The sequence below is a fragment of the Apis mellifera genome, linkage group LG1, assembly GCF_003254395.2.
Source record: "Apis mellifera strain DH4 linkage group LG1, Amel_HAv3.1, whole genome shotgun sequence".
NCBI classification, from domain to species: Eukaryota; Metazoa; Arthropoda; class Insecta; order Hymenoptera; family Apidae; genus Apis; species Apis mellifera.
The window spans coordinates 25,182,741-25,209,692 of record NC_037638.1 but is presented as its reverse complement, the minus strand read 5'-3'; the positions used below and the strand labels follow the sequence as shown (position 1 = coordinate 25,209,692).

General features: G+C 40.8%; 1 protein-coding gene across 1 annotated transcript in view; it reads left to right on the top strand.

Annotated features, from left to right (window-relative positions):
- LOC724148 (homeobox protein MSX-2) overlaps positions 1–26,043 on the top strand; it is a 38,235-nt gene extending 12,192 nt beyond the window's left edge. Inside the window, exons 2-3 of the mRNA XM_001119904.4 lie at positions 14,734–14,962; positions 25,775–26,043. Of these exons, the coding sequence (XP_001119904.4) occupies positions 14,734–14,962; positions 25,775–26,012 (467 nt within the window). The 3' untranslated portion in view covers positions 26,013–26,043. The remainder of the gene's footprint in view (positions 1–14,733; positions 14,963–25,774) is intronic.
- Positions 26,044–26,952: the final 909 nt, after the last annotated feature.

Here is a 26,952-nt window from a genome sequence, read left to right as displayed (position 1 = left end):
TCGGGATTCTGGTTTTCAGGTTTCGGTCACGCGATGCCTTTTTTCTCTGTTCCCGGTACCCGGTTATCTTCGGCCTCGGGCGATCCCTCCTCCCCCTCTCCTCCGCCCCGCTGCCTCCATTTTACTCTCTTTTACCTCTCGGTGTCCTTCCCTTCGCGCGATCTTCCAACACCGTTTCCTCCTCGTTTTCCATCCAACATCGTCTCTCTATATATATATCTCGTTATATTGGGTTGGCAACTAAGTAATTGCGGATTTCAGTTGAAGTTGACGACGACCTGATCAAAGCAATAATCGATTCGGATCGTCACAGTACAACTCGTGAGATTGCAGAGAAGCTTCGTGTATCGCGTACACGCATCGAAAACCGCTTAAAACAACTTGGCTATGTTCGAAAACTCGATACATGGGTTCCTCACGAACTGAAAGAAAAGCGTTTAACGCAACGCGTTAACAGCTGCGATTTGCTAAAGAAACGTAATGAAAATGATCCATTTTTAAAACGACCGATAACTGGCGATGAAAAATGGGTTGTTTACGACAATATCAAGCGGAAAAGATCGTGGAGCAGGCCACGTGAACCAGCTCGAACAACATCAAAACCTGGTATTCGTCGAAAGAAGGTTTTGTTATCAGTTTGGTGGGATTACGAAGGAATTGTCTATTTTGAACTCTTAGCACCCAACCGAACGATCAATTCTGTTGTCTACATCGAACGACTAACGAAATTAAACGATGCGGTTGAAGAAAAGCGGCCCGAATTGACAAATCGAAAAGGTGTTGTAGTCCATCATGACGATGCAAGGCCACACGCATCTTTGGTCACTCGGCAAAAATTATTGGAGCTTGGTTGGGATGTTTTGCCACATCCACCATATAGTCCTGACCTTGCACCATCCGATTACTTTTTGTTTCGATCTTTACAAAACTCCTCGAATGGTGAAAATTTCAATAACGATGATGACATCAAATCGTACCTGATTCACTTTTTTGCTAATAAAAACCACACAAGTTTTATGAACGTGGGATTATGATGCTGCCTGAAAGATGGCAAAAGGTCATTGATCAAAATGGACAACACATTACAGAATAAAGTTATTTAGTTCCATGAAAAAATTGTCTTTGATTTTCTAAAAAAAATCCGCAATTACTTAGTTGCCAACCCAATAGTTTTAGAGGACACTATTCGCCCTTATCTTCGATCCGCAGACCCTCGTTAATTCCAACGATTCCACATTTTTATAGGTAAAGATATTAAAGTATATATACGTATTTGTACCGTTAAGTTTCGAAGAATTTTAACGTTCGTTTGGGGAAAAAAGAGAAATACTTAGAAAGGTTTTTTTCTTCGTAAAGGGAACGAAAGAAAGAAAGGAGGAGAAGTCGATGGTAAACAGAAGTGGGGAGAGTTTTTCCTCGACGAGATGAGATGTACGAGAGGCGATTCGAAGCGTTTCTTGCCGCCGCGTTACGGAAACGCTTCTTCTCGGCATCGGCCACGGGCCGGAAAAATGTTTCCGAGTATTCGAGGGTAATTTCTAGCTCGGTTAGTCGCTCGGTGTTATTAGGCGAGCATTTCATTTCTCGAATCTCGTCCCAGGCGAAAGGCTACTGACCTGTTCCGCGCTATTGCGATAATTAAGAATTGTTGCGCGACTCTACGACTCGGAATTTTACGTAATTGGAAAAGGAGGGAGGGAGGAGAAGAAGGGAAAACGGAAGTTGATCGATTGAATTTTTAGATCGTGATTAGCTCGGTTCTGGCAATTTATTAGATTCAACATTGTTTCAACATTAATAATTATTAATAGCGATGCATTTGCATTTATGTCGTTTTAAAGAAAGAAATAAGTAAATTGCAGTCGTATCTTTTCTCTTTGCAAATTCATCTCGGTTCTAGCAATTTATTATCATACAAACTCTAGATTTTTCATTCGAATTCAACATTTCTAATTATTAATAAACAGTTAAAAAAGAAATGCCCTATGTCTTCCAGATTAAAGAATTTACATTTATATTATTTAAAAAAAAAAAGAAAGAGAGAAGAAAGAATTTTTTTTCTCTGGATGCAAATTCATCTCGATTCTAGCAATTCAATATTATTTCAACATTGCCAATTATTAGTAGCGATCATTTGCATTTATATCGTTTTAAAGAAACGCATTCGTATTTTCTCTCTGGATCCTGCAAATTCATCTCTGACAATTTATTATCACTCATACGAATTAAATTCTTGCGTGCTTCATTTGAAATCGGTCAACGTTTTCAATTATTAATGAACAGTTAAAAAAGAAGTTCTTTATGCCTTCCAGTGATCAAAGAATTTATATTATTTAAAAAAAGAAAAGAAAGAGAGAAAAAAAGAATTTTTCTTCTCTGGATGCAAATTCATCTCGATTCTAGCAATTCGTTATCATTTACAAGGAATACAATATCTAGATTCTCGCGTGTTCACTCGAATTCAACATTGTTTCAACATTGCCAATTATAAATAGCGATCATTTGCATTTATATCGTTTTAAAGAAAGAACGCATTCGTATCTTTTCTCTCTGGATCCTGCAAATTCATCTCTGACAATTTATTATCACTCATACGAATTAAATTCTTGCGTGCTTCACTCGAAATCGAATTCAACGTTTCTAATTATTAATAAACAGTTAAAAAAAAAGTTCCCTACGCCTTCCAAGTAATCAAAGAATTTACATTTATATTATTTAAAGAAAGAAAAAGAATGCAAGTACAATTTTTTTTTTCTCGATCCTGCAAATTCATCTCGATTCTAGCAACTCGTTATTACTTATAAGAACTAGATTCTCGCGTGCTTCACTCGAAATCGCTCAACGTTTCCAATTATTAATAAACAATTAAAAAAAGAACTTCCCTTCTCCTTTCGATCCAAGAATTTACATTTATATTATTTAAAAAAAAAAAACGCATTTTTTTCTCTGGATCCTGCAAATTCATCTCGATTCTAACAATTCGTTACCATTTACAAAGAATACGAACTCTAAATTCATTGTTTCAATATTATTAGTAGCGATCATTTGTATTTATATCGTTTTAAAGAAAGAACGCACTCGTATCTCTTCTTTCTGGATCCTGCAAATTCATCTCGATTCTAGCAACTCGTTATTACTTATAAGAACTAGATTCTCGCGAACTTCTCTTCACTCGAAATCGCTCAACGTTTCCAATTATTAATAAACAATTAAAAAAAGAACTCCCCTTCTCCTTTCGATCCAAGAATTTACATTTATATTATTTAAAAAAAAAAGGAGAAAAGGAACGCATTCGCCACGCTTTCTCACCGAATCCTGCAATTACACGCGGTACGATAGAACGGGGCGATAAGCGGGGCAAAAGCGGGTAATTTTAAAGCGTAATTTTTGCGAGCGCCGCCCATAATAAGATTCCTTCTCCCCGAACGAGAAACATGGGAAACAATCCGGATACGTGAAACCGCTAAAAGCGGAGGAATGGTATAAGGAGAGGGCGCGGAGAGAGGTGTGCCCGCGGGAGAGGGGGAGGTCTGGGTTGCCCTAGAAACGATAATTATTCAAACCGGTATTACGTAGTAATTAATCTGGAGGCAGATTAGTGCCGGGCAACGCCACGGTGGGCGTTGACTGATCGAGTTAGCGTTGAGTTAGGGATTTCGCTGCTCGAGCTTGGCAGCCCCCGGAAGGTCGGCTCCGCTCGTCCATCATCACCCCGTTTCCACCTCCGGAAACCAGTCGTACGTAGCCGCCTCTCTCTCTCTCTCTTTCTCTCCGAAGAGAGACAGAGAGTGAAGCGTTACATAATTAACGCGACTTCGGTTTAATTTTGCTCCGGACAATTAGCAAGCCGAGCCATTCACCTTGGCTAAAGTCTAAAGAGACCGTATATCCTGCCTCGAGTCGTGTTTAGACGATCGCTTCGCCTTCTCCAACTCGTATCCTTTGGACATTCATCCATATCTATTCGAGATACTCTCTTTCCATTTCTTCGATTCAAAGCTCACAATTCTTTTCGATCGGAGAAAATTTTAACGATCCACGTTACGAGTGATAATCGAAAGTTAATTGTAATTGCAAATCGAACATTATTCGAGCATTTTACATAAAGTTTTTCAACGGGTTAATAGCTAACTCTGACGGATCTATTTCGGTCAAAGACTTAACGTAACGAACCACGATAAGTTTCGAAGCTCGACCTATGGGAGCAAACCCCATGAAATATACGAGAAATCAGGTGAAATCCTTAACCAATCCTTCGGCCGCCATCCCAAGAGTGCCTCTCCTCCCTCTAAAAAAGAAGAAAATACGGCATCACTATCTATATATATATCGACGATATATCCGTGAAGCGTGTCAAAAAAATAGCAGCCCCAGCGGTGACGATACTTTTGCCGATTCGGCAGGCATCGGGAACGGGCGCGGTTCCCGGCATATCATTCGCGATTTTTCGCCGTCCCTGGAGAAATCGCGGGATTTGCCGGCGGGCTCTTCACCGACGTCAGGCTAAATTTCGCCCGCCCCGATCGTCCCACCCTTCCATAACGCGTAGATTATTCGCGCGCGCCGATCGATCAATGATGTACGGGATGATCCGATTCCTTCCTCGCGCCCTTAACAATTCCCCAGAGGGAGCTGTTCCTCCATTCTTTTCTTCCTCGAACATACAGGTGTACAAGTCGGAATTTCGGGCGAAATTGATGGTTGGATAACGATCGTTCGATTTTTATTTTCCACGAAATCCTGGTAAGAGAAAAAGATACGTCTAGAAGACGAGTCTATATTAGATTCTCGAGATGTTATTCTATTCTACGATCTCGAGTCACGGAGGGGGATGTAAATTTGCATTTCGGGCCGATATCGAGCGGGAAAATAGCACGAAAAACTCGTAATTCTCGCGTATGGATAAACGGGAGATAAACGTGGAGGAGGCACGATACGGTTACGATACGGTTTAAGATGCGTACGAGTTGGGGCGTCTTGGGAGGGGGAGAGAGAGAGGGATAAGTTTGAATAATACAACGGTCTCGCTTTATATTTAAAGCGAAATGAGAGAGGAAGTTGGTCGAATCGAGCTCTCCGCTTTACTCGATCGTTTTACTCCCTTTTCCTAAAATTAAAAACTTTTATTAAAAAGTCGCGCGAAAATTATTTACACGCGCGATATTTATCGAAAGTAGTTGTTTTTTTGAGAAGGAAGAATTAACGAGAACGAGGAAGAGGGGAGGAAAAGTTTGCGAATGCGGTTCGGATCGGAGGACGGAAGAAAAGGATAGGTTCGATGCGGCGATCATTTCTCAAACTCCTATAACTTGATATAAACCATCCCTCGACCTACGTGCGCGGGGTCGGGGGGAAGCGAGAGGTGAAGCGGCAGCGCCTTGCATTATCGATATTACGAGGCGTCGATAAAAAATCGCATAAAATTAAGCAAGCCCCCACGTGCTCGCGATAAAACTCGCTTGCCACGAGTTTTCCGCGTTACGAGGCCCTCCCCTTTGCCAATTTTCATCGAATAAACGGCCTTTTAATACGGAAGTGGCTTCTAAACGCTCGATGAATTTGTTATTATTTTATTCGAAGCGAATAAAACGGGACACAATTTCTTTCGTATTTCAAAAATATTCCGAAAAATTAACGATCGCCGAGAGAGAGAAAAGTATTTCGAAGAGTATTTCGAGATAAAAAATTTCAATTTCCGCGCGAAACGATTTTCGAAGATGATGATATTCGCCCCGTGGGCTGATTCTTCCCCACCGCGTTTGCATAACACGTTGGTTGAAGGAGAGCCGTTTTCGAAGAAGCGGCGGCGATATTTCTAGGGATATTTCGTTCCCTCCCCGAAACGTTCCTTCAACGTTCCCCGAAGTGTGCGGAAATAAATCCCGAACACCCTCCAACGCGCCGCAATTTTCTCCATATTGGAATTGCATCGGTTTTCGCATTCTTGGAAACGTTTGGTTTTCATTTTCCCTAAGTTAACTAGCAACCACCATTACCGCTTCCATTACCGTAACACCGGCGTATATAGTTATCCCTAGACTTTCCGCGTCCCTGAGGCGCGCATGATTCCTCGAATATGATAATAAATTTAATTACAATTCGAACGTATCTCGAAGAGTTGAGAAAAATATCGAACAGGATTTATCGGAGGGGAAGGGAGGGCGTTTTTTCGAAAGAAAAGAAAAATAGGTAGGAGAGAATAAGGGATGGGGAGGGGGAAGGAAACGAGGAAATTTTTATGCGGCGGGATATGCGCGTTCCAAGAAGAACCCGTTTAAAGGTGTTTAGCTGTCTGTTCAATTACCGCCTCTCTTTCCCATTACTCGTTACATTCGCGGCGGCCGTATTTTCTAAATACTACTACCTTGATTATCCTGGAATATCGAGAATACGATAACCCTTTATAACGCACGTCGTAAAGATCCGTAGCGTTTGGTATTGCGTTTGAAATTGCACGTCGAAAATGGATTTCCAAGGCGTGTGCAACGAGAACCCGTTGTTCCGTCCGCGTGAACCGACGCGAATCGAATTCGACGGATTCGTTTCAATTTTCTTCCCTGTCAGAGATTGGGATTCGATGCAATAGGAGTCGGGATTCCATCGATCCTTCTCCTCCCTCCTTTTTTTGCTTTCGATCGAATCGAAACGCGTTATCGAAGAAGATTTTCCTTTCTTCCTTCCCTTCCTCTCTTTTTTCCCTCTTCTTTTTCCCCCGATCGTTCGATTAAAAAAAATGGAGGGACGAAAACAGGACGCAACAACGACTTCCTTTCCAGCGACGGCGGCGGCCGTCGTAGCGTTCGCTCGGTACATAAAGAATTCTCGTGGCGCGCAGAAAACAATTTACTTTGAAGGCCGCAAACTCTATTACCGAGCGGAGCGTGGTTGGCAAAATGACGACTTTCTCTAGTGTCACAGCTCGCGATTGCATCACTTCAACTCGACTTCATTTCCTCTCCTCGATTGATGGTACACGGGCAAAGGTTGTCTCAAGCTCAGTAGGTCATCGCGCTCCTCTCGTCCAATCCCTTCTTCCAGCTTCCATAAATAATCTTGATAACACATTCGTTAAAAATAATTAACCAGGCCTTTCTTCGAAGGGAAGGAATTTTTTTAAAATTCGAAAACCAAGGTAGGAAAAGTACGTCTCTTGCGTACGAACGAAACTCGGAGGGGGAGTATGGCGCGCGCGCGCGCACGCGATACCGCTTTTTATTTATGCCGGCCATTTTGCGGCACGACGGAACGCCATCTTGTTTTTACGGCCACCCCACGTCGTGCCAACCCTCCTTCTCATCCGCATGCGGATATATACGGATCCCCCGCCGTTTCATCGTCTCGAAACGTTCTCGTCGTCTTCTCGCCCCCGTTCCTCGCCGAGATTCGCGTCCACTCTTCCCGTTCCAGGATGGAAACGAACACCCCCCCGCTTTGTTTTATTCACCGACTGATCCGTCGATCCGCCCCGATTACATTTTAAACGCATTCCTCGCCGACCGCCGCCATCCACTTAACCCCGAGGAGGAGGGCTCGCTGCCTTAACCTCGTGCTTCCACCAATTTTCTAAATTTTCCCTTTTCAAAGGGTAGAAAAACGTATTCGTTTGAACGTGAGATTTGAAGAGGAAAGGATTATACTACTCGTGCGATACAAATGAGGTTATATTTTTCGAAATATTTCGAAATGGAAGGAGAAAAAGATATCAAAAGCGGGGATTTAAAAATAAATCGTGTTTCAATTATACGCGAATATATCCGTGTTCGCACGGATATAAAATTCTATATAAAACTTCTTATTAATAGCGGTCATCGTATATATTAAGTTTCTATCCAAGTTTTACGAGTTATATCGCTCCCTTCGACCGCCTTCCTTCTCCGTTAAATTTGAACGATAACGGGCCGAAATTGAAATTTTTATCAAACGGGCGTTCGTTTTACAACGGTTGTTGTTGTAAATGTTGCGAGCGCAATAATACGCGAACGCGTGAACGGACACACTCGTCGCGTGCGCGACGAGAATTACGCCGTTTTATATTCATGTACCTATTAAACTTGGAAATTGTGATGTTATCGCTGCTTATATTTCGCAGTGTAATCTAAACACAACTTACGAACACGTGTCCAAATTGACAATTTGTGTCGGGTATAATAGTTCGAAGAATACCAAGAATATTACACGTTAATAGAACGCGTATTACACCATCTCTTCCTTCCCCGATCACGCCATCACCTTTCAACATCTCTGTATCGATCTACACGATACATCGATTATACTCGAGAATAAAATAATTCTCGCGAAACGAATCTCTAATCCCTTCCTCTTAATTCCAACTCCTCCTCCCACGTATGCAGATTTATTCGACCACGCCTATTCCTTGTTCCCTTCTCTGCGAAAAAGAAGATCGAGAACGATAATCGCGAAGAAAGTGTTGAAAGAATTGAACCGACAATTAACTCTAATTCAACCCCCGTCGCGAAGGTCGCGTTTTACGCGCGCCTCCCCCATAAACCGTCCGCTTTACGATTAAACTTACGATCGACCCCCCATTATTTTTCTCCTCGAATTTTCCTTTCCCTTTCTTTCCTTTTTTTTTCCTCTCTCTCTCTCTCTGTCTCTCCCTTCTCGAAGATAATTCTTCGCGTTATTTGCCCGGTAATGGGCTCCCGTCCTCGCTTCTAAAACCGTTCCTTTTTAGAGGCATTGAAACGCGTTATAGCGGCGGCGGTTCTGTCGTAAGGTTACATCGTCAGGGTAAATACTTCGACCGCAAACACTCGTCGCCGTGGTATTTTAACCAAAATTGCTCGGTAACAGGCTCGCCAAGGCGAAGTCAGCCACCAGTGCTGCCGCTATTGGACAAGTTTTAGCGGCCAGACTGTCGTTAGACACGCTAACGACGGGACGTGATATTCGCGGATATCGTCGCTGCACACGAATCTTTTCTCTCTTATCTCTCTCGATAACTTGTTCGATTAACGTAAATAATAATCGGAGAAAGAAGAAAGATGCAAGTTAGGAACAAGTGGTTTCTCGCTCCCTCTTTTTATCAATCGAAAATTCCCTGGATAATTTTCAGCGTCTCATTAGCCCTCCCCGATTTGTCCAATTCGTAAATTTCCACCTCTCCCGTCGAAGGTGTGGAAGGGAGGAATGGACGGTGGAATGGCGTGCGTGCGTCCACCTATTCTACGAAAGTAATTACGAATGAATTACGAGAGGGACGGGAAACCGTGCCACCGGTACACAACCATGATAATGTAACGGAGAGTATAATGACCGGTACGCGATTATCGTCCTAATAAGCGACACTGTGACGCAACCACTCTCTCTCTCTCTCTATCTATCTTCTCCTTTCGCTTCTCGTCGAAAAACAAGAAGGAGGAGGAGGAGGCCGATTACCTTAGTTTTTTCTCTCGAAAAATACCTGGACGAGATATACCGATGATATACTCCATTTCCCATCGTGGAAGGAAACGAACTTTGTTATTATCCCTATAATCTATTATCTGTGATCAGAGTCCCTTCTTCGAATCACGTAAAATTCTTATTAGGTAAGAATTGTTATCAAATGTTAACAGTTTAGTTGGATCGACGATATAAATCGCGAGGAAAAAGCGACACTGTGACGCAACCACTCTCTCTCTCTATCTATCTTCTCCTTTCGCTCCTCGTCGAAAAACGAGGAGGAGGAGACCTTAGTTTTTTCTCTCGAAAAATACCTGGACGAGATATACTCCATTTCCCATCGTGGAAGGAAACGAACTTTGTTATTATAATCTATTATCTGTGATCAGAGTCCCTTCTTCGAATCACGTAAAATTCTTATTACGTAAGAATTGTTATCAAATGTTAACAGTTTAGTTGGATATAAATCACGGGGGAAAAAAGAAGAAAAGGAAACGATCGAATTTATACTTTATCCTAATTATCGGTTTATTTTATCGAGGAGAGCATGGAACCAGTCCGTGTCTCAATTAACGCCCGTTCACGGTGTATATTTATATTTTAATTGAGCAGGCATTATCGACGAGATTATTTCGTGTCTCGCAAAATTCTACGCTTCTACGGAAGATCGTATTTTCGGATAAGGGCGGCCGGCGGAGGAGGGGCGGAGTGGATGGCGGAGCAAGAGGGATGGATAATGGAATAATATCCGCCTGATGGCCGTTTACCCTTTAACGATGATTCCTCGGTTTCGAAAGAGAGAGAGAGAGAGAGAGAGCGGTTACGCGTCAAATTGAATTTCACGGGAAATTTTCCGCCTCTCCTCTTCCGAATGGAAACGCCATTCGGATCATTATCTACGTACTAATCGTTAATTTCGAAGCCGTGTTCGAAATGCTCCATCCCTGATTAAATTGGAAAATTTTGTTTTCTTCTCTTATATCTACATATATATATTAGGTCTACCGGAAAGTTCTGTCCGTTTTTGGAATAAAACAAAATACAAATTTTTTCTTACCGCCAATTAACTTTATCGAATAATATAATTGCCATTATTATTAATGATCTGTTGCCAGCATGAGAGCAATTTGTATATCCCATTTTTGAAAAATGTTTCATCTTTTGACGCGAAAAATTGAACCAGTACTCGTTCGACATCTTCTTCATTTTTGAATTTTTTGCCCGTCGAAAAATTTTGTAAGAATAAAAACAAGTGATAATCAGAGGGTGCTATGTCCGGAGAATATGGCGGGTGCGACAGAATTTCCCAGCCTACTTCTGCAATTTTTTGACGAGTCCCTAAAGCAGCGTGTGGTCTGGCGTTATCGTGGTGCAGTATCACGTCCTTCCTATTCAACATTGCCGGCCTCTTTTTTTGGACCGCTGACTTTAAATTATCCAGTTGCTGACAATACTTCTCCGAATCGAGCTTTTCGTTCGGTTTTAAAAGCTCGTAATGTATTGGTCCTCGAATATCCCACCATATACGCAACATTCTCTTATTCGGAGTCAAATTTGGTTTAGAGGTGGAAGGGCTACGTTTTCCGGGTTCGCAATATGCCTTTTTCCTTACAATGTCGTTGCATGTAATCCACTTTTCATCCTCAGCTATCATCCGGTTCAAAAAGGGCTCGATTTTGTTCCGAGCGAGCAGAGATGTGCATACGACAACTCGATCGTTCAAATTTTTCCGACTTAATTCACGTGGCACCCATCTTGAATACTTCCACACCAATCCTATCTTCCGAATATGGTCAGAAATGGTTCGTTGAGCTGAATTAAGCCTTTCCGCGATCTCCGATGTTGTCGGAAAAGGATCTTGCTCCAACATTGCCTTGACAACATCGTCGTCGATCAAAGATGGTCGCCCAGAACGTGGCTTATCGGAAAGGTCGAAATCACCCGTTTCAAATTTTTCGTACCATTTTCCGCATGTCCTATCAGAAACTGTACCTTCACCAAACACTTTCGATAAATTTCTACATGCTTCCGTAGCATTTCTTCCTCGTTGAAATTCGTATAAAATACAGTGGCGTAAATGAACTTTATCAGTCGCCATGGGTATACTATCACACTTAAGACTAATGTGAATCAACTTTATTATAGCTTATTTGCTACGTCAATATGTAAATATTAAGCGTTAAAAATATAGAGCCGAACATATGCAATAAATAAACATGTGCTTACGTGGCGAAAATGATGTCATAGATTCGGACAAAACTTTCCGCTAAACCTAATATATATATATGCATAAAAATATATTCGCTTTTTCAGATCGAACGGGAAAAAAGAAAGACCGCGTTCAATTCTTCGTTTCGAAATCGTTGTGAAATCGAAGAAAGGAATAATAAAGTGGTTGGAAATCACGTGAAATATTATCTCGCTTACTCGCTCACCTCCCCCCAGAGTTTATCTTATTCACTCGCGTCACGAGATTCGGAACAAAGAGGCAAATGCGTTCCTCGCGATTTCTCGTCTTCGATTATTAATTCGTTTTTATTGCACGTGAAACGAACAACTTAATCTCGAGGAAGGGGAGGGGGATATCGGGGCCCCCTTTAATCGGGCCGCTATCTTTATTGCGTATCCGTGACAGGGACCCGTACCAGTCGTCAAGAGTGGTTTTCGCGGTACACTCGTAATCTTTTTCCATATTTCAGCGACATCTGGGCCACGCTCTCATCCAAAGTAGTTCCCCCCTCTTCCTCAGCTACACGCAGGGCGTTTTAAAATTACAGATCGATCGAATAAATAAATTCTCTTCTGCTCATTCTACGAACGAGCAGATTCTTTGGATTCTCCAACGTGACTTTTTAAATTTCCTCGATGGAAAATGAGAAAAAGGGGAGGGGAAAATGCGGTTAATTTGAAGCGAAAAAGTAGTGAAATATCTGGAGAAGAAATAATAAGGGGAGAATTGAGATTGACTTTTCAAATCAAATCAAACATCCCGTGCAAGGTCGTCCATATCTCATCCGTTCATTTGCCAGTTTATCGCCGCGTTTAATAATCTGGTAAGCCTTTGCACCTTTTCACGGGGAAATGAAACAGCGCGTTACGTTAAAACGCGACGATCCAGCGTCGATAAACGTCGTTTAGACGCACGCGATTCTTTCATCGAATCGATGAAATTACTCGTTTTAATCACACGTGAAATAAGGGGGGAATTGATGGGGAAAGCCTTCTCTTTTCTTTCTTTCTTTCATGAAACAGGCGAGAGATTTGACGCGATTGGATCCAGCAATTATCCAGGAGAAATAATTGGAAGTCGTTTCTGTTTAATTTACGCGTGGAAATGAAGATTTGATGGAAATGCGTCGTTGATTTGCATATCGAAAAAAGAAGAAAAAGAGAAATGTAATTCGATTTGCCTTGAGGCATAAATTGATAGTCACAAGTGTACAATTTCGTGGAACAAATTTTACTTTTCACTCGATGTAAGGAAAAATAAAGAAAGAATCGAGTCGAGCGTGAATTTGATGATCGAGTTTTATCGATATTGCTATATAAAATTCCAAGATCGTTCGATCGAATAACTAAATGATACTCGGGTTTAATAATTATCGTACAATTATTATTTCGCTTATCGATATCGTAACCGTGCGTGAGTAATAATTTTTGTAGCCACATTGTAATAATCTCCAATTTTACAAACGAGAAAAAAGAAGGAAAGAGAAGAGAATTCGTCTTGGAATCTCGCGTATAATGCATTTATCGCATTCTTCGTTCTCATTATTACATACCCCGTATCATGTTTCACCAAGCATTAAATCTACCGGTATGCATATCGCATTAAATGCACTTTCTGTTATTCATGCGCTATTACTACGACGGATAAATGCTTAATGATGTCGATAGTCACGCTTCAAAGGGAACGAATTACGGAAAACGATATACGATGTTCCGAATTATATTTCGCTAACGAGACTAAATTATGAGAGAGAGAGAAAAAAGAAAAAAAAAGAACGCAGAACGCACGACACGTGTACGACGCGTCATAAACGACATTACGGAGATAGATAGCGGCAATGATCGCAACAGTTTCGAAATTATATTTTACTCGTTCGTTCATTTTCCGAGAAACGGGGAAAACGGGGAGAAGGGTTTTTGTCATGTTCCAGCGATTCGGGTGCTCGGTGAACCGACTCCGAATCGCTCATTCCTTGTAAATTATTATTATCGAATCCGAACTCGATCGAGCACCACTTTGTAACGATAATAATTTCATTAATCATCTCAAGCGGCGAACAATTTATCTCTCTCGTTTTCCTTCAAAAATCTCCTTCGATGCGATACGAATTTCGCAATTATCGCAATTATCGAATTCGAAACGCCTTCGAATAAAGAGATACGAAAGGGAAACATGAATAGGCAAAACTTTCGTTGTTCCAATTCCCTATATTCCGATAATCGGAGTCGTACGAAGACACGAAAGTTTGCCAGAACCACCGCCCTTTCTTGTTAAATCGTCCCTCGATATTTCCAGATCCAGGTATCGAACTCGTGGAATAATTAGCGAAAGGACGAACGTCGATAAGGCTGCAATCTCGTGCGCGCGAGTTTCAATCCCCCTCCTCCCCCCCCCCCTCTTCCTCGATTTACGCGGCTAGTTTCGCGTAAGTGGACGATAAAGCTTCGTTTTGATTTCCCGTATTTCGTGCGCCGTTGTTGGAGGTTTGGTTGTCGGTAATGGAAGCGCGATCCTATCGGGGCTAACGGTAATTTTATTAATACCAACCTTCCATCGAATCGCGAAGCGCACCTGCTGCCGGCGGATCGGCGTTACAATTTGCACCCGGCCGGCAAATCGTTCCGTGTAACTCGTAAGCCCCGCTTTTTTACGATTCTATAATCGTTCCCCTCTCTCTCTCTCTTTCTCTCGAAGAAGGAAGGGAGAGCGTTGTTGTATGCTATCGCGTGTATAAGTAATTCTTCGAGCGGCGTAAACTCGGCGTCGCCACTTTATCCTGGAATTTTAACTCCGCTCGCTTCGAAACGCGCCTCCGTCGTGTTTCCGTCAATGTTTGCGTTTCTTCTTTATCTATTTCTTTTTTCTTGGAATTATCATTTCGCAGCACAGAGAAAGATGTAAAATTAATTTGTAATTTTACTTTTTTTTTCCATCGTCGAGTTATTAATTTTTTTGGTTCAAATTCGTAAGCGATCGATTGTGGTTACTTTTGCAATATTTTATATGCAAGATGAATATTGGCGAAATTGTTGTACGTTAATATAATTAAATTTTGTTACAGAGTTGTATTATGTTTCTTTTTCCTTGTTTGTCGACAGTAGCCGGAGCGTTTCCAAGGAGGATCGGGCATCCTTATCAGAACAGGACGCCACCGAAGAGAAAGAAGCCGAGGACGAGCTTCACCAGGTTGCAGATCGCCGAACTGGAGAAACGTTTTCACAAACAAAAGTATCTGGCGTCGGCCGAGCGGGCGGCGCTCGCTAAAACCTTGAAGATGACCGACGCCCAAGTGAAAACGTGGTTTCAAAACAGACGAACAAAGTGGAGGTAAGTTTTCCAGATATTTTCGATCGTTAATCCTTTCCCTTTATGGAATAATGGAGACGAATTTTACATTCCCTCGTATTTTATCGAATCTCCCGTTCGAAAGGAAAGAAGGAATTTAATAGGCTTGATAAACTTGTAACTTGTCGTTCCTGTGTCATTCGAGAGAGAATAATAATTAACGGGAAAATCTCGAGTTCCTACCACGATCTTTCCATTTTCTCGAACGATTCATCGAATCTCCAGAAGAATCGAAAGGAAAAACTTTCCATTTTCTTGTAATTTATCGAAGAAGAAATATTTAATAATTTCAGTGTCGATAAACGTAATTTCTGTGTCGATGATGATTCCTCTTCCATTCGAGAGAAATCGAAGGAGAATAATAATTGATAGAAAAATCTCAAATTACCGCTAAAACTCTATCTAACGATTTTTCCATTTTCTCGAATGATTCATCGAATCTCTGGAAAAGAAATTCGAAATTCTCTCGTAATTCATCGAATCTCGCGAAGAAGGAATATTTAATAATGTCAATGTTGATTAGTAATTTCTGTGTCGATGATGATTCCTCTTCCATTCGAGAGAAATCGAAAGAGAATAATAATTGATAGAACCTCGAATTATCGCTAAAGCTCTACCGAACGATCTTTCCATTCATCGAATCTCCGAAAAAGAATCAAAATTCTCTTGTAATTTATCGAATCTCGCGAAGAAGAAATATTTAATAATTTCAGTGTCGATGATGATTCCTCTTCCATTCGAGAAAAATCGAAAGAGAATAATAATTGATAGAAAAATCTCAAATTACCGTTAAAGCTCTACCGAACGATCTTTCCATTTTCTCGAATGATTCATCGAATCTCCGAAAAAGAGTCGAAATTCTCTCGTAATTGATCGAATCTCGCGTGAAAAAGAATACGAAAAAGAATATTTAACAATTTCCTGGTATCGATAAACACAGTAATTCTTATGTCATTCGTCGATGGGGATGATTCTTCTTCTTCTTCTCCTTTTTCGACAGAATAATAATTAAGAGGAAAAAATGCTACGATCTTTCCATTTTCTTGAACGAATCTCTGGAAAAGAAATTCGAAATTCTCTCGTAATTTATCGAATCTCGTGTGAAAGAAAATACAAAAAGGAATATTTAATAATCTTGGTGTGTATCTCGATAAACACAGTGATTCCTGTGTCATTCATTGATGGGCACGATTCTTCTTCTTCTTCTGCTTCTTTTTCGACAGAATAATAATAAGAGGAATGAAAAAAAAATGCTACGATCTTTCCATTTTCTCGAGTGATCCATTGAATCTCCTATATGTATTTCTCCTATATTATCTCCTATATTAAATCTCCAATATTTAACAATCTCCTGATAAACACAATGATAAACTCTCCTGATAAACAGTGATTCCTGTGTCATTCCTCGATGGGGACTCTTCTTCTTTTACAAGAGAATAATAATTAAGAGGGAAAAATGCTGCGATCTTTCCATTTTCTCGAGTGATTCATCGAATCTCTGGAAAGAAATTCGAAATTCGTAATTGATCGAATCTCGCGAGAAAGAAAATACAAAAAGGAATATTTAACAATCTCTTGATAAACACGGTGATTCCTGTGTTATTCCTCGATGGAGACGATTCTTCTCCTTTTTCGACAGAATAATAATTAAGAGGAAAAAATGCTATGCTTTCCATTTTCTCGAAATGATCGAATCTTTGGAAATTCTCTCGTAATTAATCGAATCTCGCGAGAAAGAAAATACGAAAAGGAATATTTAACAATCTCCTGATAAACACGGTGATTTCTGTGTCATTCCTCGATGGGGACTCTTCTTCTTTTACAAGAGAATAATAATTAAGAGGAAAAAATGCTGCGATCTTTCCATTTTCTCGAAATGATCCATCGAATCTCTGGAAAAGAAATTCGAAATTCTCTCGTAATTTATCGAATCTTGCGTGAAAGAAAATACAAAAAGGAATATTTAATAATCTTGGTGTGTATCTTGATAAATACAGTGATTCCTGTGTCAATCATTGATGGGCACGATTCTTCTTCTTCTTCTGCTTTTTCGACAGAATAATAATTAAGAGGAAAAAATGCTACGATCTTTCCATTTTCTCGAATGATCCATCGAATCTCTGGAAAAGAGTCGAAATTCTCTCGTAATTTATCGAATCTCGCATGAAAGAAAATACAAAAAGAAATATTTAACAATCTCCTGGTATCGATAAACTAACACTTATAATTCTTATGTCATTCGTCAATGGGGACGATTCTTCTTCTTCTTTTGCTTCTTTTTCGACAGAATAATAATTAAGAGGAATGAAAAAAAAATGCTACGATCTTTCCATTTTCTCGAGTGATCCATTGAATCTCCTGTATTATCTCCTATGTTAAATCTCCAATATTTAACAATCTCCTGATAAACACAGTGATTCCTGTGTTATTCCTGGATGGGAACTTTTCTTCTTTTACAAGAGAATAATAATTAAGAGGGAAAAATGCTGCGATCTTTCCATTTTCTCGAGTGATTCATCCGAGGAGAGAGAGAGAGGAGTCGAAAGGGAAAACGCGAGGTGGAAACCGCGGTTGGAATGTTAATAGCGGGTCAACAACAACGTGCTCCGTATCGGCGAGGAGGCATCGAAAGTCCCCGGTATTGGAGTCTCTTCAAGATAACGGAGGACGAAAACACGTCATTTAGATAAAACGGGGCCCGTTCGTGGCGCGTTCGTCCCCCGATATCAGGGGCGTCTACGCGGCGAGACGGGCCCAGAGGCATTTATCCCGAGTTGCCTCCCTTTCCCTCCCTCTCCAACCAATTTCTAAAAACGTTCCGGGAAGCGATGATCCAACTTTGGATGCTTTGACGAACAACAAACTTTCCTCTTCGTATTTTTCCCTCCTCGAGGAGCAAGTGGCCAAGATCGAGGGTCGTAGTCGTGCTTTTTAGTAGGTATCTGGTACACTTTGGTCGCAGACGTGTTCGACGAGATAGAATACTAGCCATTTTTTCTTTCTACATCGTGTGTGTAGACCAGGTCGTTTAAAATTCTTGGAACGATTCTTCAGGATTTTGATCGGTTTTCCGTGACGATATTTCTCTCGAGAGTTTATTGGAAGAAACTGGAACGAGAAATATGAATTATATAATTGTTTTTATAAATACAATGTAATTTTTAATAAATATTTTACGGAAGATTGTTTCGAGAGAAAAAAAACAAACGACTTTTTCCTTTCCATCTCGGTTTTATCAAGAAAAAATGTCGATCAATCACAGAACTTAAACTACTTAAATGATGTTTGTACGGAATGCGATAAACGTAGAGATTTTCTCTAAAATTTCGGAATAATTAGAGTAAATACTTCCGCTTTATAGCATTTTCTTTCTCTCTCTCTCTCTATCTCAGTTTCGTCAAACTCAATAAAATTCTTTATCATCGAAAAGTATCGAGCTGTAAATTTCCTTCGCGAGAGTTTCATTCGCCTTTTTTATGGATAACAGTGGACGAAGTTTAGCAGAGGCAGCGTGCCGTTACCACTCCTGGCCATTGTTCGACCGGCGGCAATAAAGGGGCAAAATAGGTAAAAAAACGTGGAATGTAAAACGCGGTGGAATAAAAAGCGGAAGAGAACCGCCTTCCAGGAGGTTGGTGTAACGACCTAATAAGAGATCGATAACAGGACTGGCCGCAGAAAAAAAAAAAAAAAAAACGGGGGTTCGATGCCGTTGCATCGGGATCTCTTGTCTTTCTTGCCGTTTAAAACTGCGATATTGCATTTGTCGTAAAAGCGCGCAGAAATGAAAATTACGCTTCTTACTTGGAAACCGGCCAATGGTAATTTTCTTTTCTCGCCGTAAGGTAAGATCGGCACGGACGCAATATTGTATCTTCTTAGCTCTATTCGAGCTAGTTAAGAAAAAGAAAAGGGAAGAAGAATTGTGCAAGAATTGAAATGATCGAACGAGTGCAACGATCGATGGACGAGTGATAGATTCGTTTAAAAAGAGGAGGGAAAAAATTATCGAGATACATCGTTGCGCTTATAACGATTATTATTATTATTATTGTTGTTGTTGTTGCCTATTTACGAGAGTTTGAATAAATTTTAGAACGAGTTTGGCCTGGTTTCGTCGGCCATTCGATCTCGATCCCTCGTTACTTTTCAACGATCTTGCGATCGTTTTTCAAAGTTTACTGGGAAGAGAAGATAGGAGCGTTTTTATTACGCAGTCGTGCACCGTGCGGCTCGAGCGTGAAATTCGATTTGTACGGCGACGACACGTGTTATCCGTCTCAATGCGTTGAGAAAAGGAAAACGCGGTGACAGGTGGACGCGTTTGTGTCTACATGTCTCATTGTCAAATTAAATTTCCATTCAAACGAATCGTAATTGAAAATTATCCGACATATACTCGAAAATCGGAAACAAATTTGAGAACGAAATTAAACCGTACGATATTAAAAATTGTTCAATGGATATAATAATAATAATAATTTAATTTCTCCGTTTCAAGGAGATGCACACCAACTTTATAATCCATCGCGAAACGATCCACCGTCAATCAAATCGGATTTCAAGGAGGAAACGCCTTTTCCTATCCCGTGTATCCAAATTTGGAAAACAAAATAAACTTTCTTCCTGATGCGATTAAACGAACGAAACATCTCCGCTTCAATCCGAATCAATCTCTCGACTTGTAAATTCGGGTCGAAAGCCAGGGAAACCTTCTATTCTCGTTACAAAACGATACGTCGAGTGATGTTTGAAAACTCGATAGAAGAGAAATAAGGATGTACGAATATGGAACGCTTTAACGTGGAAGAGAGAGAGAGAGAAAAGTACACGTAACATAATGGAAGGGAGGAAGAGAGAAAAATACCGCTTCCTTCCCTCGGTTCTCTGTACATCCGCGACGCGGTCCAGCGAGCAGCTGCGTTTAAAGTAACGAGATGACTGTAGGCAGAGATGAGATAACTTGGTCTCAATAATTCAGATACCTAACAGCTTAGCCCTGTCCCGTACATAATGCAGTCTATCCACCCCATCGTGCACCCTCGTCCGCCCCTGCTTTGACTGCCAACTCTTCTCTCTCTCTCTCTACCTCCCCCCTTTGTCGGTTGACGGTGGCACCCCTTCGTCGTCTCGCGCGAGAACCAGTCCGGTCACAGACTCCTTTCCTCTCCGGCCTCCTTGCCTCCGCCGCTTTTAAAGTGTCAAACCCTCTCGAATCCGCGATTCCGGATCGTTTCGATCTACCGCCGTTCACCTCGTTAAACATTCATCGTTTCCCCGTGTTGGATCACGGCTGTAACACGAGCACCGCCGCCACGCAAAATCAATCCTTTCTCTTTTTTCCTTTCTTCCTTTTTCGGGGATGAAAATTCTCTTTTGTCCGTTCTTTCGATTCCTCACTCTTCTTTGAAACATGAAATCGAAACTTTTGTAAAAAATTGTGTGAGAGGATAGGTTTTATTGAGGAATAAAATCAAGGATAATTTTAAATCGCGGTTAAACTCTTTTAAAAAACCGACTTGTGATTATATGCAAATTTACGAATTCGAATAACAGTTTCCTTTTCCGTCGAATTATTTTCTCTCAACGCTTCGTTTAACACTTCTCTCTCTTTCTCTCTCGGATCAGTTAAAATTCCTCCTCCAATTACCGAAGATAAAAGTGAGAAACGGTGGTTGAAATACGGATAAATGATGTGCATACGCGCACATTCGAAATCGAGTTTAGAAGAGGCGGCGAGCGTTGGACGAAAGTTATAGTTGACGATAGGGCAATGGATAACGATAAGAGTAATGCGCGCGAGGGGATTGTGGCGAATGGGGCGAGGCTGGAAAATGTAATCGGCACGGCGCCCTCAATTATTAATTGGTAACCGCGTTAATTACTTGCAGTAGGCGCGCCCCCTGCAACGGCGTAGCCGCGTTCTCAATTTACGATAAAACGAAAGCAAAATCGAATCTTATCCTCCAATCCTATATATTTTTTTTCTTTCTATCTACGAGGACAAAACGAATTTTCGTTCGTTCTTTTTTTCTTTCTTCGACAGAATTTTTGAAAAAAAAAAAAATAAATATTGGGTTGGCAACTAAGTAATTGCGGATTTTTTTTAGAAAATCAAAGACAATTTTTTCATGGAACTAAATAACTTTATTCTGTAACGTGTTGCCCATTTTGATCAATGACCTTTTGCCATCTTTCAGGCAGCATCACCCACGTTCATAAAACTTGTGGTTTTTATTAGCAAAAAACTGAATCAGGTACGATTTGATATCATCATCGTTATTGAAATTTTTACCATTCAAGGAGTTTTGTAAAGATCGAAACAAAAAGTAATCGGATGGTGCAAGGTCAGGACTATATGGTGGATGTGGCAAAACATCCCAACCAAGCTCCAATAATTTTTGCCGAGTGACCAAAGATGTGTGTGGCCTTGCATCGTCACGATGGAATACAACACTTTTTCGATTTGTCAATTCGGGCCGCTTTTCTTCAACCGCATCGTTTAATTTCGTTAGTCGTTCGATGTAGACGACAGAATTGATCGTTCGGTTGGGTGGTAAGAGTTCAAAATAGACAATTCCTTCGTAATTTCACCAAACTGATAACAAAACCTTCTTTCGACGAATACCAGCTTTTGATGTTGTTCGAGCTGGTTCACGTGGCTTGCTCCACCATCTTTTCCGCTTGATATTGTCGTCAACAACCCATTTTTCATCGCCAGTTATCGGTCGTTTTAAAAATGGATCATTTTCATTACGTTTCTTTAGCAAATCGCAGCTGTTAACGCGTTGCGTTAAACGCTTTTCTTTCAGTTCGTGAGGAACTCATGTATCGAGTTTTCGAACATAGCCAAGTTGTTTTAAGCGGTTTTCAATGCGTGTACGCGATACACGAAGCTTCTCTGCAATCTCACGAGTTGTATTGTGACGATTCGAATCGATTATTGCTTCGATCAGGTCGTCGTCAACTTCAACTGAAATCCGCAATTACTTAGTTGCCAAGCCAATAGAATACACACGGGAGGCGACCCGGCTACCGGTCTTTGATTCTTGGTGTCGGTTGTTGCGCAAGGGAACCAGTTTCGAGAGATTTACGATCGAAGCGTGGCTAGTTTGAAAGATACAAGTAATTATTTCTATAATTTTGTATTTAAATTAATATCTAATATCGTGACTCGGTGAATAATTAATAGGATTCGGATAACGCGACGATAAAGATTGCGGTAAAGAGAAATTTAATAGGGGAAGAAAGTTTATATAAAATCTGCAACTTGTTAAGATATTGCGAGTGTTACGAGTAGCGTGGTTGAACGGATCTCGAATTTGGAGTAATTGGAAATTGATACGGGAGGATACGTTGGATAAAGCTTGGATAATATTTGATGGATCGCCCTCCTTTTTTCTTTTTCTTCTTTTATTTTTAATCGTCGGTTTTTCGAACGCGTGATCTCTCTCGCAACGAGAGAGGAAAGTGATACACGCGATCGTAATATACTCATTACCCGATAAAAGGGCAATTTGAATAATTATAAAATATTATATCTGTGTACACGTAAAAATTTACGAAATACTGTTAAACGGCATGCCCCGGCCATTAATTTTCATCGTTATATTAAACGAAGCTGAAACTGTGCCTAACAAGTTTTTCCACTTACACTATCGGTTATAGCTTCGAGATTAACTTACGATTTAAAACACGACTACCTCGATTGCAATTAACCGTAACCAATCGCCATTCATTCCCCCCTCCTCCCTAGAACGATAATTCAACAACAATCTTAAAGGAAATCTCGTGCACGCGTTTCTCGATTAGAAAATCGTAGGACCCCAATTTTAAACGTTGATAAGGATGAAATATATAGGACGAAATGTACAGGAAAATCCAAGTTGAAAGTAACAAAACAAAAATTTTACGTTTCGAGGACAAACAAATCCAATTTATTTTTCAAACTATACAATTGTCATCTTTATGATAACTTTCCAAATAAACTTGCATCTTCGAATAGATACAGAAAAAGAAAAATGATCAAGAACCAATAATTTCGCAATCTTATAATCCCTGACAAAAATTTTACATTTCGAGGACAAACAAATCTAATTTATTTTTCAAACTATACAATTGTCATCTTTATGATTAACTTTCCAAATAAACTTCCCCTTTGCGTCTTCCAATAGATACGAAAAAGAAAAATGATCAAGAACCAATAATTTCACAATCTTATAATCCCTGACTAAGAAAATTCCCTTCTAAAAATTCATCTTTCTCCTCTCACATTTCATTCTCCGATACATCCGTCGAGCGCAAAATCGTAAATCCTCATCTTCGTTTAATTCCCCTTCCGATATCTCAACAATTCAAGGATGAAATCGTAAATCGGGGGAGGGAGGGGAGGGCGCGAGCCGCGGAAAGATAACGCAGTCATGTGCCCTTGTGTGCGCCCGCGATCTCTTCCTACATACATACATACATACATATATATATATGTATATGCACAATTATCGCGACTCGGTAGTAACGAGGATAAAATAAACGAACCCGATCGAATGTTGATTGCGGAGGGGGAGGAGGGGAGATCGACCGTTATCTGAAATCTCTCTGCTCGACATCGTCGGCTGTTCTAGTCGTTAATCGTCCGACAACCGATCGAGTTGTGTCCCGATCGAATCCCGCCTCGTTCCTTGATACATCGGGGGCTACCGAGGAGGAGGAGGAGGAGGGTTAAGCCTTCCCCTCCTCCCTCGTGGCTCAACGGGGAAGGGGAGAGGAGAGGCTGAAACCGCTCCACAACCGAGAGATAAACAAAGGTACAACGAAACCGTTTAATTACCGAGGGCCGGAGATTAACTCTAATGGAACGACGGTGTTTCGTGGCCCGTATGGAAACGGCTCGCTGATTGGCCGCGTTATCCGGTCTGGCGCCTTTCAGACTGGGCAACTTTTCGGCTCGCCCTCTTCTCCTCGCAGGACGAGACTCTGCAAGATTTCAGAGGTCTCTTTAACGCCGATCCAATTGATCCTCGATACGGGTTTGTTTTTTAAATTCGCGAGAGGCGACGAAGATCGGTCCAAGATCGGGTAAAGGTAAAGCTTTCGGTGGGTGAAGTCGAATTTTTTCTCTGAGATAATTCTGAAAAAAAAAAAAAGATTGTAAGAGAAAAAGAGTTGCTTCCATTCAATTCACGGAAGAATTTCAAAAGTCTCTTTAACGCCGATCCAATTGATCCTCGATATGAGTCATTGTGTTTTTAAATTCGCGAGAGGCGACGAAGATCGAATATCGGGTAAAGGATGGATAAAATCATACTTTCTCAGTGAGAAAAGCTTGGATACTTCTGAAAAAAAAGGAGAAAATTGTAAGAAAAAAGAATTGTTTCAACAGAAGCGAATTTGAGAAATCTAACGCTGATCTAATCGATCTTCGATATGAGTCGTTTTAAATTCATGAAAGGCGTCGAAGATCGATCGAAGATCGGATGTTACGGGTAAAGAATCGCTTTCAGTGGGTGAAACCATTCTTTCTCGGTGAGAAAAGGTTGGATAATTCTGAAAAAAAGGAGAGAATTGTAAGAAAAAAGAATTGCTTTAACAAAAGCGAATTTGAGAAATCTAATTGATATGAGTAGTTGTGTTTTAAATTCGTGAGAGACGACGAAGATTGATAGAAGATCGAATGGTAAAGGATCGCTTTCGGTGGATGAACCCATTCTTTGTCGGTAAGAAAACCTTGGATAATTCTGAAAAAGAAAAGAATTGTAAGAAAAAAAAGAATTGCTTCCATTTAACAGAAGAATTTCAGAAATCTCTTTAACGCCGATCCAATTGATCCTCGATATGAGTCGTGTTTTAAATTCATGAAAGGCATCGAAGATCGGTCGAAGATCGAGTAAAGGATCGCTTTCAGTAGGTAAAACCATTCTTTTTCGGTGAGAAAAGCTTGGATAATTCTGAAAAAGAAAAGAATTGTAAGAAAAAAAAGAGTTGCTTTCATTCAACAGAAGAATTTCAGAAGTCTCTTTAACGCCGATCCAATTGATATGAGTTGTTTTAAATTCGTGGAGACATCGAAGATCGAGTGTTACTTACGAATAAGAGTCGCTTTCGATGGATAAATCTTTCTCGGTGAGAAAAGCTTGGATAATTCTGAAAAAAAAAAAGATTGTAAAAAAAAAAGAGTTGCTTTCAACAAAAGCGAATTTCATAAATCTAATGCCAATCCAATTGATATAAGTAGTTGTGTTTTAAATTCGTGAAAGATCATCGAAGATCGAGTGTTACTTACGACTAAGGGATCGCTTTCGATGGGTGAAACGAGAATGAAGTCATTCTTTCGTAATCCCGAAAAAAAGAGAAAAGAAAATAGAAATGGTAAAGCGTAATCGTACGTATCGTGAGGAGGGTGGAAAAAGGTTGGACGCGACAAAAGCGGATCTATCGAGGTTGGCAACGGGGTCGGCCATTTTGTGGTTCTCTAATAGACTTAGCGCTAGAAAACAGGCAGCCTCCCCTCGCCGAGCTAGCGCCGCGCCACGGACGAATCGAATTAACTTTATTACGTTTGTCTTCTGTTTTCCTCCCCACAGTTTCTCCCTCGTGTGCTCTCCACCTCTCCATCTCTCGTGCCATTCGATCTCGTGACTTTTACTCGAAAGAAAAACAACCAATAACTTTGATTTTATAATCCTCCTCTCCCTTCTCCTCCCCTTATAATATTTACAAATTTAAATTCGAAAATTAATTCATTCCCTCACCTCGATAAAACGAAGAGATGATTGATCTTGCGTCTTCTGTTTCCAGGAGGCAAACGGCGGAGGAGAGAGAGGCTGAGAGGCAGGCGGCGAATCGGTTGATGCTGTCCCTTCAAGCCGAGGCGCTCGGCAAAGTGGCGTACCCGACGACGGTGGCCAGCCATCCAGCGGGAACCACGGTTCCCAGTCTAGACAGGCAGCAACCACCCACAGCCCTCGCCCATCCCGTCGGTCAATGGGCCTCCCCGTACGGCCCGCCGCAACCTCTCGCCGAACCGATTTGTTGAACGATTCCCAAACAACACGCTGAATTGAACACGCTCGAGTGAAAAACCTGTCTTCATTCCTGTATTAACTTTAACGTTTCCAAATGGAATCGTTTGTCGGCGAAGCAATTTTTGCGCTTCAACTACGTCGAAAGAGAATCGAAATGGTATCTAATTAATTTCGAATCGAATCGGGATTTTTTTCTTTTTTTATTCTTGGAAAATTTGAGATCGGATCGAAGAATATCGAGTGTTAATTATTGTTGGTTATTTAATTTCGAAGGAGGAGGAGGAGATATCGTTTGATTTTTACGAATAATTGGTTGGATTATTGCTTGCCTTTTCTCGCATCTCTCAAGTTTCTTTTTTTTTTTTTCTTTATTCGAATAATTGAATAATTTCTATCGATACAATCGGTAAAAGAAAAAAAGGAATTTCGAGAGGGAAAAAGTTTGTCAAATGGAATCTCGTTTTATATCACATTATATTATGTATATTATCAATAATTTCCATCAATCTCGGACTCGTAAACGCGTCGTAATTTCTTCCTTTATCGTTATAAATCTACGTTCATGCACGAAGGGGAAAGAAATAAGTTGTTTAGAGGAATTCGCGAGCTAATTGCCCAACGATTGTAATTTGACGTGACAGCTATTGACAGGGAAGAAATAAGGGAGAAGGAAAAGGAGGAGGAGGAGGGACGGAGACAAGAGACGGATTCGTCTTAATTGCTCTATTTCTAGAATAATATCAACGTCTTACCGGCCAATTTTATCGACATATTTAATTTAACGAACCGAGAGAAGCTAAAAAAGAAAGAAACTTAAATAATTACGGATCGCTCCCGTTCCTCCGCCGCCATCCCCGTGAAAAAACTCCAACGCTCGAGGAGGAGGAGGAGGAGGAATTTACCCTCGTCAAAGCGGCAGACGCGCAGATACGCAGGGAAGAAAATGGAGAG